General features: G+C 40.1%; 1 protein-coding gene across 1 annotated transcript in view; it reads left to right on the top strand.

Annotated features, from left to right (window-relative positions):
* Nucleotides 1-3188: 3188 nt before the first annotated feature.
* The window catches only part of ZNF507 (zinc finger protein 507), a 35756-nt gene continuing 21185 nt past the window's right edge, over nucleotides 3189-17759 (top strand). Inside the window, exons 1-4 of the mRNA XM_021701049.1 lie at nucleotides 3189-3290; nucleotides 7539-9667; nucleotides 11077-11194; nucleotides 15045-15159. Coding sequence (XP_021556724.1) covers nucleotides 7541-9667; nucleotides 11077-11194; nucleotides 15045-15159 — 2360 coding nt within the window. The 5' untranslated portion in view covers nucleotides 3189-3290; nucleotides 7539-7540. The remainder of the gene's footprint in view (nucleotides 3291-7538; nucleotides 9668-11076; nucleotides 11195-15044; nucleotides 15160-17759) is intronic.

Here is a 17759-nt window from a genome sequence, read left to right as displayed (position 1 = left end):
CCGACCGCAGGTACCGCGCCCCGGGGCCGCCCCTCCGCCCGCAGGTAGCGCCGCCGCCGGCCATGTGCGTCCTCCCCTCAGGCCTCTACCGGCGCCCGCTTCCTCTTCAGCGGGCTAACACCGCCCGGTGCTCGCCACATGCCCCAAGTTCCGCGTCCTTTTCCAGCGCTCTGCGCCGCCCACAGCAAGGCTTGCGGAGACCCCGGGCTTGCCCTGCCGTGGGGGGTTGGGGGGAAACCTGCCGCTCTCCGCATACTGTCACCAGCCTGGTCTGCAGGCGGGCCTGCGAGGCGTTGGTTGCTTCCTTCCCTTCTGCAGATGTGAAACTGCTTTAGGCCAGGCGGGATAAAGCTCACGACGGTGTCCTCACCGCATCTCCTGATTACTTTTCTCACGCCCCATCTCCCCAGCCCTTTAGCCAATTCTTGGTGTAGAAAAAGCTAGTACAGGAAAGCCTAGCCTTCTGCCCCTATTACGAACCTTTTCGGTGAACTGGTGTCCCCAGAGATCACTGAGATCAGTGGAAAAAGCTCCTACCTTTTAAGAGCTGCGGGCATCCGGAGGGAATGGTTTGTGTGGAAGGCCTGGATGATTAATTAGGCGGAGGCCATCATCCCAACCCGTAGGCGATCTTTTTAGTTACTGCGGTGGGTTGTAATTTACTATCAGTCTCCATCTCTTTTATCAGGCAATTACTGGATTTATCACCTCCTTGAGCTTGTACTTTCTTCAGTACTCTGCCTTGACTCAGTGTATGGGTTGCGTTATTGATTAAAAGAGAAAGCCTGGCCGTTCATTTCTTTACCTCACTAACTCGTTTAAAATTAACTTTAGGGAAAGGACCAAAGACGTGCTTTCTGCCCTGGCAACGAACTATTAACCACAATCGATAAGGTAGCTGCGTTCTAGGAGAAACGAATAGACATTATTTGATTTTTGAGATTCAGCCTAGCTAGTATAAGGAACAGTAGCAAAGAAATGTAAGACCAGGGCAGGAAACTGCATTACAAGATATATAGGTCAGTCTACTGTGTCTTCTCTTTTCATGCCCACTGTGCTTGCAGAACTGTTTGAAGTTTGCAGAATCATCCTTTAGATTTATTTTTGGTTAAGACTAAAATAGTAATATACAGTTTATTGTTCCTTATTCATTAGAAAGTGATATCAGTAAAACCAATAGTATTTTGAGTCAATTAGTTAAATTCTGAGCTAAAACAAAATACACAATTATTGGGAGAAGTTTCCAGAGCAGTTTTTTTCTAACTTGTGCAAAATCATAGTCTTCTTATTAGAGAAATTATGTAAATTTGCATCACATGATTGGGTTGCATGAACATTCCTCTGAATTTCTTTTTGACATAGAATATTGGGAAATTTTTCACTGCCAAAAGAAATCATTACTTTGTTTCACCAAGAAAGAGAAATGTTTGATACTATATACTTTCATTCTTGGCCACAGCTGAATTCTGAAGATTGATCCAAGGGGGACTGTGTTAATTTCAGGAATTGATTTGAAAGACATTGGCTCTGCCACTTAACAGCCATGTAACCTTGGGTAAGTCGCTTAAACCACACTGAGTGTTTCCTTATGTGTAAAATTGTGTAACACCCACCTGGCCTGTTCCAAAGCGTTATGAAGATCAAACATGCTAACACGTTTGATACAACCTAGCTGTAAGGGGCTGTTACTCTTTTCATTATTGATTCTTTATACATATTTGTTGTTCTCGCTGAGATGTAAGAGGGAAATTGGTGTATTAAGAAAGGGGATTTAGAATCAGATAGGCCTGGATTCCAATTCTTAAGCCAGTTACTACTATACATCTGTGAGCCTCAGATTCCTTACCTGCAAAAAAGAGGCTACTATTACCAGAAATAACATGAATAATACACAAAGTCTACATAGGCACTGCCCCCTGGATGGTGAGCACTTCAAGGGCAAGGATTTCTTCTTACTTACTTTTGTAGTCTCCAGCACTGTGCTTGGCACATTATAGGTGCCCAATAAATGTTAAATCTTAATATTGGTTAATGCTAGTTAGACCTTATGTCTTCACCGTGGCTGCCAAATTAGAATATTCTCTCAGGCTAGATGCCAGCTAAGAAATTTTAGATTATGAAATTCATGTACTTGCGATATTTATACTGTTTTTTCTTAGTGGCAATTAATCAGATGAAGCTAAGGAGATTTTTTTTTTTAAAGATTTTATTTATTTATTTATTTGAGAGAGAGAATGACAGAGAGAGAGAGAAAACATGAGAGGGGGGAGGGTCAGAGGGAGAAGCAGACTCCCTGCTGAGCTGGGAGCCCGATGCGGGACTCGATCCCGGGACTCCAGGATCATGACCTGAGCCAAAGGCAATCGCTTAACCAACTGAGCCACCCAGGAGCCCCGCCAAGGAGATTTTGATTCAAATAAATTATAGCTGACAGTAAGATAAATCCATAAATAATGTGTAAGCAATCTCGAGGTAATTTTTTATAGACAGTTTACAATTCGGGGACATGAAAGTTCATCCAGTACCAGTCTCTTGTTTTACATCTGGGGAATCTGAATAAAACCCACAGAAACAGTGACTTGCCTAAGGTCACGCAACTAACAGGGTATTCTAGATCAGAAACTTCTGCCATTTGGCTGGAGCAAAATGTTTTGTATTTTAGAATTGGGATAATCTAGAAGAATGGGAAATTGGCCATACTTCACACAATCTTTGTTTAGTTGGAAAAGAACAAATTCTTCATTTGAAAGAAAAGTTTCTTTATAAAATAGCAAACTGCCTTTGCACACGCACAGAAAATGACAGCCTTTCTCCAGTCCCCCTCAGGCCCACAGGAATTGTTCAACTTGATTTTACTTATCCTAACCCTACTCTAGAACTGAAAGGAACTAATTAGATGTACAAAGAAACCAAGTAGTAAATTATAAGGAAAGAAAGATAACTGAAATAATTTGGTTCTTTTCTTGGAAAGACATTAATTAGAAGCTTTTGCCTGTGGAATACAGGTCTCCCCCACTTTTCAGTTTGCTTTCTGCCACTTTGCTTTTATGAAAGACCCACAATAGTACCTACTTTCTCTAACTGAAAGTACTGAAAGAAACCCGAAGATTTCACTTATACAAAAAAAAGACAAAAAGTGAAAGTAGTTTTCAATCTTTGTTTTGCAGTGAGCCATTAATAGAGGCAGCACATACCCCAAGCGGCAAGAGTGGCCCCGCCAAGCTCCTTCCCTGCCCGGGAACTGCGCTCAGCGCCTCAGCATCAAGGCGGCACAGCTTCGAACTGTGTCTGTGAGCATCTGTGCTTTATCTTGATTTATTTTGTGCATTCTTTAGCAAGGTGTGTCCTGAGGTATCAGGAAAGCCTAAGAGAGGTTATTTTTTGGTTTGGGGAACACGCAAAACTTCTTCCATATAAATTAATGGTAATTCCTTATGCACTTTACATCATTTCGGCTTCTAAAAGATTTCATAGGAAGGTTCTACTTTCAGATAGCCAGGGAAACCTGTCCTGTTGCCTAGGAAAGATTTGAGACTGGGTGGGAAGGATTGTTGAACTTTTCTGGTTGGGGATACAACTTACAGTTACTTATTTGTAACAATTTGGTATATTTTGTCTAATGTTGTTATGTCTAAAGATTCCAAACAAGAAGCTCCCTACTTTGGTGATGCCTCTAGTCTTTCCTCTTTCTGTAAACCTTTCCCGTTCAGCCATATTGATCTTTTCTCTAACCACTAGATAGCAGGTTTATTCTCATTTATGAAAATATAATAATGTTGTGGCTCTTTTCCTTGTCGGTCTTACCCTTGTGTTAACAGAATTCCAGAAGAGCAACTGAAGCACTCTAATTAGGACAATTCAAGGAGGATGTATTTACAAAGTTACTCTTAATAAAGATGTAGGACTTGTATCGGCAAACCACAGGGACAGTGCAGTTACTTGAAGCTAGCAACATCAGGAGAAGGAAGAGGTACCAGAACCAGGAGAGTCTTGTAGAGCCCCCTCGCCTAGAGAGAATGGCCTTCCATTGAGGAACATGGCCAATCCCAGGTGACCTAGAGGGAGGGAATCAAGGACATGAATATCCTGATCTCACTCTGCTACCTCCCTCTGATCGCCTGTCATGGCTCTACATTGGCAACCAGAAACCAGAGGGCACGGGAGTCTAATGATGTAATACCTCCTGGGGAAGAGAGCACAGTGGAGAAAAGGAGACAGTGAGCCCAGAGGGGCAAATGGTTGACCTCTGGCATAGCCGTCTTTTGGAATACAGTGCACCTCTTACCTCTTCAAAAAGTCTTTTCTTACCTTCCTAGACCAAAATTAGCTCTTCAGTTCTTATTAGGATTTGGTCATTGACTGTTGCCTTCCGACTATTTTACCTTGTATTTAAAAGCTGTTAATTCTTTTTAACTTCTAAATATGTTTGTCCTATCCAGTCAACCCAGTTTTAAACCATGAGTACTGTGATTTTTTTTCCCATACTGTATTTTGCTTAATGCCTTGTACATAACAATTTTTACTATAACTTTTTATTATGAAAAGTTTTAAACATACACACAGTAGAAAGAATGGTATGAGGAATTCCTAGATACTCATCACTCAACTTCAGTTACAAAATTTACCAATCCTACTGTATCCCCCCTTCCCTCCCTGACCTCCTTGACCATAGTCAATTTTTAAAGTTGCATTTACATTGATCTCTTGAAGGCCATGGATAGTATGCAGATGTTCATAATCCATGTTGTCGTCATTATTGAGCCACTGGGATTGTATTTGTACTCCTTATTTTCATCTCTTTTTTTTTCCCCCCCAAATTTTACTTCACTTGACGTGGAAACCCATATATATGTGCACATGGGTGACCTAAGTGAAATTTTTGTGAAAATTTAAAAGGTTGGCCTTAAGGTCAGCTTAACTCCCTCCCTGTGTATACTCTATTATGAACTGTTTATCCAACCTTTCTAACAGAGACTTTTGTTTTAATGAGACTTAACTTGTATATTGATTCTGCCATGTGGACTCAAACTGGTTTTTCAGGTGTTTCTTAATGTATTTTATGTTGTCATATCTGTTTTATAGCTGCCATTTCTGTACTTATCCCCAAATGTATGCAGCCTCTAAAATGAGGTACTTACATAAATGTTCAGGGAAAATTGGAGCATCTGCTGCAAATTTCCATTAGCTCTTAATGCCTGAGCAGACACAGCTTTTAAAATCTGAATGTTTTGTCAGTTTCTTTTGTATTAGTCTTTTTCTTCAGATAAGATGAACTCCTCCTCCTCTTCATTTCACTTTCTTTTTAAGGTTACACACTGAAATATCCACAGGGAGCAATTTGCACTGCTCTCTTTCCTATTCTATCATTAAGTAGAAGAGGGATAACATGAATCAACTTTGTAACCCTGTGGGTATGCAGTCTGTTGAGCAAATACTCACTTGTTAACCTGCAGACTATCAATCAGCCTACATGGATGTCACATTTCATGGAGAAGGAGACCTTAGATCTACAGTAGACCACCGGATCTTGTGCAAGAAATTAAATGTCCAAGGATTCCTGTTATTAACAATTACTTAACCAATTTGCATTTGACAATTGTTATGAAAGAAATAAAGCCTTAAGTGAGTGACCTTAAAGGGAAATCAGTAGTCACAGAAAGAGCCACAGTGCCCTTTGGCCTAAAAATGTGAAACTCTCAGGCAGTAAAAGTCACTAAGGATTTTCCTAAAGAAACAAATTGTTCCCATACTGGTCCCTTCTTTAGTGACTTAAGATTGAGTGTAGAGATTTAAAAATACTGATCTTCCTATTTGACAAAGATGGAAAGGAACTCCATAGTCTTTTTAGAGGTAATGCCCTCAGGTTGTTTAAGGAAGAGAGTGGCTAAAGGGCCAGTGGTCTGGGTGCTGGGGTAACAGTCACTGTTGTACTGGCTATAGAATGCATTCCCTGCCATGAGTGCAGTTGGACATGGAAAAGAAAAGAAAGCTGATCACACTGGACAGAATATGGGGGAAGGAGGGAAGAAGTAGTACTAAAGAAACCGAGAATAAAATGTTTGCATTTTTGCCTGATGTGGACCTAGATATAGAAAGTTTGTGTGCCAGAAAGAGCAGAAAATCAGAGAGGAAAAGCCATCACTGTTGCCAAGAGTAGATATGGGAGGACTGGCACCGCAGCTGGTCAGAGTGCTGGTAGGGTCTAGCAGGAGTTAGGTTTGATCTTGGCAGGGGCTGAAGGGCCCTTCCATGTTGATTCAGCCACCTGAGGGGAGAGAAGCCATTATTCACCTCCTAAAATAAGAATTCAGAGCCTGCAACTGAAGTTTAAGAATAGTATGGTCTTTGGTCTATAGCTGGTGCCACTAAAAATTTTGCTGGCATTTATTGAATGTTGTGAGTAAGACTCCAGAATGCACCTAAAATGTGGAAAAACAAAACTTGTTGCTGGAAAAAAGCCTAAACTGAAAAATGTGATCCAAGTCAACAAATTAATCTCACTTTGAGCCAAAGGAAATGTTTGAAATGAAAGTACTGCCAGGAAATAGAGGATTCAAGATTTAGGCAGAAAGATATTGTGAGTATTTTTTGTTTTGTAACTTCCTTGGCTGTAATGCATTGCTAGAACTTAGAGAGAACCCCTTTTAAGGACTTTGGAAGGCAGCTATGCTCACCACTATACCACCAACGCCGGCTTCCTTTTAAGGACTTTGAATATTTAGACCTGAAACGCAACTACGATATCAGTTGTTTTCCTTCTCTGATGTCCCTTTCCCTTTCAGAAAAAAAAAAAAAATACATTCGTATGAATAGTAGTTGACCACTAATATGGCCTCTAGGAAAAAACCACAGCATAGTTTGTGGTTTATCTTCAGGAAGATAAATCGAAGGAAGTAAAAGAAGGAACTAGATCATTGCTTTTATGTCGTTTCGTTTGCATAGTACTTCTCAAAATTCACTCTGCCCTTTACAAGAGGTTCATGACTATATTTTCATAATTCCAAAGATTTGGGGAGAAAAAAACAAATTTATGATTTTAATAATAAAACTACCATTATACTTGGTATAAGAAGTTGTCTCCCAAGAGTTGTGTCGATCATGTGTTGGCTTTACAGAGTGGTATTTTGTAGTAACTTGAGGTGGTTCCACATGCCCTGGTAATGCCTGTGTTCCTTCAGTCAAGGAATAGGAGTCCTGATTTTGGCATTGGGCAAAAGAGAGGGAGTACTGATTGGGCCCAGTTAGATGTCTAGGGGAAAGAAAGTGAAGAAAAAGGAGATGCAAATTGTTAGTCATTTCCAAAGAAAGAAATGGATGGAAAGATCATCATCAGTCTTAATATAGGGCACTCCAAAGAACAGTTGTAAACAATTGAAGTCTCTGTTGGGGATAGCCAGGTGTACTGATAACGGAGCTCCCAGGTCAGAGAATACGGAGATTGGCTTAAACTCTTAGGATTAGCTTTGATTTCCTGTAATTACACACCTGGGATACCTATAACCTGGTCATTTCTTTCTGTTGTATATTATCCTTTCTAGATATGGAAGAAAGCAGCAGTGTTGCCATGTTGGTGCCAGATATTGGAGAACAGGAAGCTATATTGACTGCTGAAACGGTCATCAGTTCATCATTGGAAATTGATGAACAAAGAAAAGTTAAAACAGATCCATTGATCCATGTAATCCAGAAGTTAAGCAAGATAGTAGAACATGAAAAGTCACAAAAATGTCTTTTAATTGGGAAAAAGCGCTCACGTTCAAGTGCTACAGCGCACTCTCTTGAAGCCCAGGAACTTTGTGAGATTCCAGCTAAAGTAACCCAGTCACCTGCTGCCGAGATTAGAAGGGCTGAGATGTCACAGATACATTTTACCCCTGGCTCTCTTGCCCAGAATGATGGGAAGGCTATGTCCTACCAGTGTAGCCTTTGCAAGTTTCTGTCATCATCATTCTCTGTGTTAAAAGATCATATCAAGCAGCATGGTCAGCAGAATGAAGTGATATTAATGTGCTCAGAGTGCCATATTACATCTAAAAGCCAAGAGGAACTTGAAGCTCATGTGGTAAATGACCACGAAAACGATGCCAACGGTCGCACTCAGTCCAAAGCCCAACATTGTGTAAGCCCCTCCAACTCTCAGAGACCCACAGAAAGAAAGAATGAAACCACTTCTGATAACGCCTTGAGTGCGGACAATCCGCAAACTCATACTGCCCAAAATGCATCCGTGAAGGAGATGGGTAAGAGGAAATGGTACGCATATGAACAGTATGGCATGTACCGATGCTTATTTTGTAGTTATACCTGTGGCCAGCAGAGAATGTTGAAAACACATGCTTGGAAGCATGCTGGGGAGGTTGATTGCTCCTATCCAATCTTTGAAAATGAAAACGAGCCCCTAGGCTTGCTGGACTCCTCAGTGGCTGCTGACCCTGGTGGGCTAGATGCAGTAGTCATTGCTATTGGAGACAATGAACTGAGTATCCACAATGGGCCTTCAGTACAAGTGCAGATTTGCAGCTCAGAAACATTATCCTCTTCGTCTCCTTTAGAACAGAGTGCAGAAGGAGGAGTTCATCTTGGTCAGTCAGTTACTCTTGACCCTAACGAGGAAGAAATGCTAGAGGTGATTTCTGATGTGGAGGAGAATCTGATTGCTGATAGTCTACTTTCATCTGCACAGAAGATCATTAGTAGCAGCCCAAATAAAAAAGGTCATGTTAATGTGATCGTGGAGCGTCTGCCAAGTGCTGAAGAAACTCTTTCACAGAAACATTTCCTCATGAATGCTGAAATCGAAGAGGGAAAAAACCTGAGCCCGACAGAATCCCAGATTGGGTGTGAAGGAAGAGATGAAGTTTATCGTGCTGATAAATGTACTGTTGATATCGGGGGGCTGATCATAGGCTGGAGTAGCCCAGAGAAGAAAGACAGTGAGTTAATAAACAAAGGACTGGCTGCTGATGAGAATGCCCCACCAGGCCGAAGAAGAACAAATTCTGAGTCTCTCAGACTACACTCATTAGCTGCAGAAGCCCTCGTGACGATGCCTATAAGAGCTGCAGAACTGACAAGGGCCAACCTCGGGCACTACGGGAATATAAACCTTTTAGATCCAGACACCGGACAAAGGCAAGTAGATAGTACATTGGCAGCATATTCTAAAATGATGTCACCACTCAAAAACTCTGCAGATGGATTAACTACTTTTAACCAAAGCAACTCTACGTTGGTAGCACTCCCAGAGGGTAGGCAGGAATTGTCAGATGGGCAAGTTAAGACAGGCATCAGCATGTCCTTACTGACTGTCATTGAAAAGCTGAGGGAAAGGACAGACCAAAATGCTTCAGATGATGACATTTTGAAAGAGTTGCAGGACAATGCCCAGTGCCAACCCAACAGCGACACGAGCTTGTCGGGAAGCAGTGTGGTGGAATACATCCCCAATGCCGATCGGCCCTACCGTTGCCGCCTTTGTCATTACGCCAGTGGAAACAAGGGCTACATCAAGCAGCACTTGAGAGTCCATCGGCAGAGACAGCCATATCAGTGTCCCATCTGTGAGCACATAGCTGACAACAGCAAAGATCTGGAGAACCACATGATCAACCACTGTAAAGCAAGAATATACCAGTGCAAGCGGTGTGAAGAATCTTTTCATTATAAGGTAAGCATCAGTTATGAAATCACTCCGAGGACCTGAGAATTTTTAGAGCCAGGAGGGAACCCAGTAGAGAGAGCCCAACCACCTCATTTTATAGATAAGGAAACTGAGACCCAGAAAAGTTGGATAATTTGCCCAGGGGATCCCAACTGAATTAGTATTAAAATTGGGACTGAAATCTGGGTCCTCAGAATTTCTGGTGTAGGATTGTTTTCCCTGCCTACCGCCTCCTCAACAGTTTCTGTGTTTACTGCTTTAGTTTTAGCGTGGATATCTTTTTTTAAAAAATGTGTTGATTTTAAATTGCAGGGTAATTATAAGGGAGTGTACAATGGAGGAATGTACACACATATGATTTACACAAATGTAATCCGACATCATCAGTGCAAAAAAATAACTTTTTTTCATCTTCCGTGGCCCCAAAATATAGGTCATTCATTTCAGCGACACAACCAGCCAGTAGCAATCTGTGTCATTGCAGGAGGAAAAATAACCTGTGTTGGACTTAATGAAAGACAGCAAAGTGGAAATAGAGCCACATGTGTTGTTTTATGGGCAGTTTAAGGGACTTTCAAGGATTATTTTGACTGCTTTTCATCTTATATGCTACCTTAAAACTAACAACCAGCATGAGATACTGTTTTGGTAAAGGAAACTGGATTAATTGAATCATTAGTTTTGAACTTTTCTTCTCCAGTGTGCCAGTTGACTGTTGGGGGGGGAATGTCCTAAGAGGGTAACCAGGATGTAGGCTTTTTCCCTCAGATTTCCCAGAGTTGGGGGCTAGCTGGTAGTAAAAAGGTAATCAGGAATAAAAAAGCCTTTGAGTCTGAGATTCACTGCCTACCTGGATTGCCCTCATGGAATTCTAAAGTGGCCTCAGGCTACTTGACAAGTAGTGCATCCAAACGGGCAGCAAAAGCAAGTTCCAGAAGTTTCTTCGGCTTCTGCATTTTTGATTGGTGGGGGTGGAGGAGAGGTTCCACTTAGGTCTCTCTTACACATTTAGTTGATATTGAAAGGCAAAAATTAGCAGGAGTCCAGCAGTTACTGTTTGGATTTATTTTTGTGAAAGTATTGGGTTATTCTGAGTTCCCTGCTCTTCCCTCCGCTGGCAGGTCGGTATGTAAGTAAGTATGCACATGCCATTCATAAGCAGGGGATAGCAAGGGATTCCTCTCAGAGTATGCGAGAAGAACTGCCTTTTTGATGAGATTGTGATTTCCCTGGTGTATTTCTTCTCATAAACTGTCAAATAAGTCAGGTAATCTTTTAGCACATTTGATTTTAAAATATTGGTAATGTGTTCTAGGTACTAGGCCGTGAAAGCAATTAACTGCTTCTACAGTCTCTTAGTAACAGTGCAAGTACATTTATTGAAGGTTACATGTGAATATTTCTCAATTTTTTAGAGTCAACTGAGGAACCATGAGAGAGAGCAACATAGTCTTCCAGATACCTTGTCAGTAGCAAGTTCTAATGAGTCGAGAATTGCCGGTGATACAGCTGATGGAAAATGTGTTCAAGAAGGTATCGTGCATTTTTTTTGTACAGGCTGCATGACCAGCATATGAAGTTTTCATAAAAAGCCCTTAGTTGTCATGTGGGTTAATTTCAGGACTAAAGCTGCATATATTCTCTCTTTTCACACTGCGGAGTGAATCTTACCTGTGTTCCTGAGGATATCCTGAGGTACTGAATGCAATACTGTATTAGTAAGTACTCAGCTTCGACAGTGTGGGTAGATAATAGGTTGAAATTTTATGCTGTCCTATAAGAGCCAAGTCCAGCATAAACCCTTGGGTGACATACGAGCAAGCTGGGGAAGCCGCAGCATGGAAAGCAAGCCCTTCCCTCTCTCAGTACCAGTTGACCCACTGAGAACATAGCAGCTTTTGCAGATGACAGGCCCCCACCTCAAACTTTAAGTGAGGCTTCCTGCTGTGATCTTCTTCTTACCCAAGTATGACTGCCAGATTTCATCTGCATTATTTTAAAAAAACACAAAACACAAGATCTGGGGCGCCTGGGTGGCTCAGTTGGTTAAGCGACTGCCTTCGGCTCAGGTCATGATCCTGGAGTCCCGGGATCGAGTCCCGCATCGGGCTCCCTGCTCGGCAGGGAGTCTGCTTCTCCCTCTGACCCTCCCCCTCTCATGCTCGCTCTCTCTCTCATTCTCGCTCTCAAATAAATAAATAAAATCTTTAAAAAAAAAAAAAAAGCACAAGATCTTTTTATGTACTAGTTAGGTACCAGTCGGCCAAGTTTCTGCTAATAGGAATATTAGAATCAAAAGATTTACTTAGAGTTCCATGAAAAGGCAGATGCCACATCCGGAGAATTAGGGATAAAGCGTAATAAACTGTGCTTCCTCGCATCAGCTCTCTTAAATTGATATACTTTAAATGTCTCAAGTGCGATACATAGTGTTTATGGGAAATAAAACATATTGGGGTGACTTTCCTTTTTAGATTTCCTAAGAATTAAAGTTAGAAACAACTGCAGAGTAAAATGTTTTACCATAATGTTTCATTAAATTATACCCCAGAAAGCATAACTGATTCAAGAATGTTTCTGAAAGAACTGATTTTGACACCACTGTAGCACCAAAATTCCCTTGTCAAACAGATGTCATCCCTGTAAAACTATCCAAAACAAAAGGAGTTTATGACATAGCATCTGTTTCTGCAATAGATGGCTGAGCTAAAACAGTTTTGTTTCCTTTTAACAAAATAGCCCTAAGTGCCTCCTTTTATTTTAATTCATTATGTTTCCATATCCCCCTTTAAAGGAGACATTAAAACATTTGATGTCATTGGACCATAAATCCCTAATGAAGGAATAAAGTAAATACTACTCAGTGGCACCACCTGCGGTTAATACTAGTGGTGGAATATGTCTTTTCTAGCACCATCTTCAAAAGCAGTAACTAATAAAACTGTCCAAATGGGTTAACAAATTAGAACTCACAATTTTAATAAAAAAGATTAAAAATGTCAGCTCAGAATTAAAGTAACCAGTTTGAGCTTTACGGCAACAGCATCTGTCCATCATATTCCATTTTACAGCGTCTTTTCTTTGTACATTCTACTCTGTTTTGGGGGTTAAATATATGGATTTTAAATTGCTTTTGCCATGTCTGTTTTTCCCTCACTTTGCTCCATTTACTTTTCTCTGTCATAGTAGTATAACACTTCAGATGACTGATAACCTCCTGCATACTTATGCTGATACTTTATTAATTCACTATTAGATCTCTGGAAATCTGGTTGTCGGGCCAAGAAACAAGTGTTTAGCTCACAAAGAAGGTCAAAGAAATTCATGTTTTACTAAAACTTCTTCAGCCATTTAGTAAAGTTAATGAACAAGTTGGGGGATGTGTGCCTTAGTGGTCCCCAGCCTCTGCCCACTCTGATGGCACAGATAACTTGGGACATGTTTTTGACTCCGAGACCCAGCATAATGGTGTTTCAGACATTCGTTCTGCCAAAAGGCATGGAGTGCCCATCCTGAGCTAGCTGCCAGGAGTCCAGTGAAGGCATCGGCCTGTAAGGACCGCAGCTGGGGAGGCAGACAGAATTGTACTGACGGGGATGTCAGGCGACGGCACGGGTGCTCTACTAGAGCCACGGCCAAAGCACTTTCATATGGTGCTCCTTTGTGAAATTGAATTAAATCGTTCTTCATTGCAAACATACAATTCGCGAAGCTCTGGAAGTTCAGCATAAACAAAACACACAGATCTCTGCCCTCAGGGGAGTCTGCAGCTAGGGACAGGTCAGAGATCTGACACAAACATGCAGGTGACACGCAGACTGCGGTGAAGGAAGAATAGAGAGTTCTCTGCTCACTAAGTAAACCATGCTGAAAGGTTCTAGAATTTCCATTTTGTAGATCAGAAAACTGAGTCCTCACAAGATAAATTGCTTTGTCCATGATCACCCTGGTACTAGGTGGAAGAGCAAGGACAAAGCCCAGAGTTTTGAACTTCAAATCTAATATTCTTTCCGTTGGAAACAGTTGCTTGAAGTAGCATGGGCTCTCATTCTGTGCTATATTAAGTTTTTTCCATCTGTCGTTTTTATTAGTTGTCATTGATCTGTAATATTTCTCACACAAAACCATTATCCAGTATTTCACACTTCATTTTTTCAGGGTTTTTTAAAAAACTGAATTTGGAACAATGCCACTCACAATCAAGTCTGAGTTTTTAACCTACCAATTAAGAGTAATACTTACATTATAATTATGATTAGTGTATATATTAATGTTGTAGACCTACACCAGGAAATTAGGACATTTTTTTCTGCCTGGCAAAAGTAGTTACAGGCAAAAGAAAATTTCAGTTTTAGAAAGCTTAAATTTAACTTAAGGATTTTCTTTGTTTTGTTAAAATTTCAGCGTGGGTTTCTTCTGTGCCACCAATTTTACGATTCCGCACTGTGTGCTAGTGTTCTACCTAAGCTTCCTTCCTGCTCTGCTTTATTCTCCAGCTTTCCATGCTTGCTTTGTTTCTGAATATAAAGCCGTCAGGCTGTGAATGGCCTGCGGTCTTTGTGCTTACAGAAGAGTAAAGAGAGTGTTCAGGAACAGTTTTACATGATCAAGGCATCCAGCTTGTATTTAATCAGGCTTACCCTCATTAAAATTACCCATCCCTGTTGCTGCAGAGTGAGGGTGGTAACATGGCCTCTTTTCCATTGGATCCACGTATTCTGGATTTCAGAGAGTCGTGTATTCACGTTAGTGATAACACTTGTCCTTGTCACCTGCCAGTTTGCTAGTTATGATTATACAACATTATTTAGCACTGAATAATTTGCAGTGGTTTTTCCTTCCATTGTTGCACCAACAGCTGACTTTCAGTTATAAACAAAGGAAACCCACAGGATAAAAAAGCTTTAGTCTTTTTATCTGGAGTTTGTTATGGAGGCTTTGTAGCCGTACTGTATAATATTGTGTTATAGTATTAAATCACAGCTTGTTGGCAAATCACTGTTTCCTTAAGACAGTGTATCCAGTGTCAATTAGATCAACACCTTTCAGATTAACAGTATATCTCTGGTTAACTCAGCTGCTACACAGTCAGCAGGGCAGCTGGCTTCAAGTTTATTATATTTTAGCATTTTGTACAAGGTTATGCAGAAACTAACCCAATGTATCTATGTTTACAGGTCAGGTGATGTTCATTTTCTATCTGCTGATAGTCCAGTTGCAGGAGAACCTGGAAAGCCATGTTCAAACTTGTTAACTTTATTAAATGAGAAAGCCTTGATTGAAATGTTAATACTATGTGTTATAAATACTCATTTACAGTGGAAATTATGTCATTTGTATCTAATCAGTGTATGTCGCTAAAGCTCTCCAATTCCTTGCCTAGGGACTAAGTCTTCAGTCCAGAAACAGTATAGATGTGATGTGTGCGATTATACAAGTACAACATACGTCGGTGTTAGAAACCACAGACGAATCCATAACTCTGACAAGCCATACAGGTAAGTGTGATGATCCTAGGGTTTTAATGCTTATATTAGAATATTTTACAGTAAAGAAAAAAATAATTAAAGATTCATAACACTTGTTTAAACACAAGTTAGGGGCAAAGAAACTCACTGCTGGTTTCATGAGTGTTGTTTAGTTTGTTCAGGAATATGAACTTTAAGCTTGAGTCTTAGGACAACTATATTTCATCTAGTTGAAATATAGGAAGATACCTACATCTGTCAGTTTGATGTTCTCGGTTTCACGTGGATATAAATTATCATAGTAATCTTCAGTGCTTAGAGTACATTTCAGTAATTTGGTGGTTTAACTACTCCATATTCCAACAAAAGATGCTTAAAAACTTAAAAGCAATAAAATTCCCCATGGAAGACTCTTTTTGAAAATTAAGCTATCATTTAATTTAATTTCGTTACTTGATTTTTCACAAAAGCCAAGTCTAATACTTCTTTTCAGGAAATAAAGACATTCTCCCATGAGAGACGATGGACTCTGAAAAACAAACTGAGGGTTCTAGAGGGGAGGGGGGTGGGAGGATGGGTTAACCTGGTGGTGGGTATTGAGGAGGGCACATTCTGCATGGAGCACTGGGTGTTATGCACAAATAATGAATCATGGAACACTACATCTAAAATTAATGATGTAATGTATGGGGATTAACATAAGAATAAAAAAATAAAATAAATATAAAAAAAAAAGACATTCTCAGGTGATCAAGATAGAAACCATTATTTCTTAAGTACACTTCAGCTCTTGAGAATAAGCTGCGTGTTCATGTAGTAAAGGTACAAACATTTTTGCAGAAGTTTGTCCAGCTGTCACAGAGCAATCTGTTCCACTTGCAGCCGTGACGGAATACCAGGCTGCTCAAAGCTGAGCCCGTCACCATGACTAATTGCGCTAGGCCACGGACATGAACTTTTTTAATGGCTTATCAAAACCTGTTTCGCTTTTTAACTTCTCTCCTCAGTCTTTATATAGGTATGACACGAGTGAGTGTGGGAAATTCCCTTGTATTAGTAGCTAAGTGAAAACTTGACAGACTGTGCCTGAAAATGCTGTTATTTGATGCTGTAGTGTATGTCTGTATATGTATGGTTTTAAATTTATAACATTTGTTTAGTTTGCAAACTTATTTATAATCACTCTTCAGACAGTATATTCATTTGCAGAGTCTCATAGCTCTATGGAAGGTGTTTGGCCTTGCCTGGGTGTGTTTGTTTTTATTTCAAACATTTTTAAAATTAGGATCCCTAAGAAAGATTTTTCCCCAGAATACAGTGAAGGCCATTAACCATTATTAATAATAACTCCATGCCAGAAATTACAGCTGAGGAGTGATAGGTGGTACTTAGCATGTATCATTTATGATTTACACTAGGAAGTATTTAGAAGAACATGATGGAAACAGGGAACACTAGTTCATCTGATAAGAGGAGAAAGTTTTGCCTTTATATTTTGGGTATCTTTATTTTTAAATGCAATGACATACCGTGCCAAATTCATGTGATCCAGGCAAGAATAAAATAACATTTTTGGGGTCTAGAATTAGACTCTTCATTTAGATTCATTGAGAAGTATTTATTGAACAAATACTATGTTCCAGGAGCTGTGTTAGGCTCTTAGAATTTAGTCATGATAAAAAGGATATTATGCCTTTTTCATGAAGTTTATAGATAAACAATAAATAGGTGAACTCTCAAGTATACAATTATGATAAGTTTATGAAAGATTCTGGGTTTGTAGAGAAGAGTTCCTCATCTACCTGAGTAGATTAGTCTTATAGCTTAAAGATGAAATTTGATAGTTTTCGGTGTCCTAGAGTTCATGTTTTCTTATGTTCTTAAAATATTCACAGATTCCTAGGATTGGTTGTGATTGTCCTAGGGTCTTCCTACCAGTGGGCAACACACGATGAGAACCCTCTTCCTCTTACAACAGAGCGACTTCCGTGTGTTACTTTCCAGGTTTATTCACACTACGCTTTGTCACTGGGTTTGGCCTGAGTGCTTATGTCTTAGGAGAAATGTCATATGTCCCCCTCCCTGTAATTATACCCAACATTTTCTCATAAGTCTTATTTTCAAACTGTCAAATCTTGTGACTCTTTTTTTGACCTTCTTTAAATACTTTAAATCCACATGAGATTGTGAATTAACACACTGTATTCTGGTATGCTTCTAGGACTTTCTCTTCCTTGGCAATACTGCTTGCCTTAAGTTAAGCTAGTTAGCATCACCTTCTTGAGATCTAATTTAATCTAAGTAATCACCATAGTCTTTCTAGCTAATTGCATATATGCTTCATTCAGTTTTGCCACCTGTACACTTACTGGTCAGAGTTTGGGCTTCTTTTCTCAGAATCCATGCCCTACACATTTCTGATTACCTACTTTTTGTTAAGAAACATGCTCACCAGGAGCAATGATGAATTTCTTCCAGAGTTAGAGTGCCTTGTTGCACAACTTCTAGTCTTTGCACAAGGGCAGAACAGGTGCATTGGTATTTTAATGTGCCTGTTAGGTAACAGATTTTCTGCAGTATGTATAACTATTCTTTGCTCTTGCCTTTCCTTTTTATGTTTCCATTCCAGT

This window comes from Neomonachus schauinslandi, chromosome 16 (assembly GCF_002201575.2).
Source record: "Neomonachus schauinslandi chromosome 16, ASM220157v2, whole genome shotgun sequence".
In the NCBI taxonomy this organism is placed as follows: Eukaryota; Metazoa; Chordata; class Mammalia; order Carnivora; family Phocidae; genus Neomonachus; species Neomonachus schauinslandi.
The sequence above is the reverse complement of the archived record's forward strand: the minus strand, read 5'-3'. Positions and strand labels throughout refer to the sequence as shown.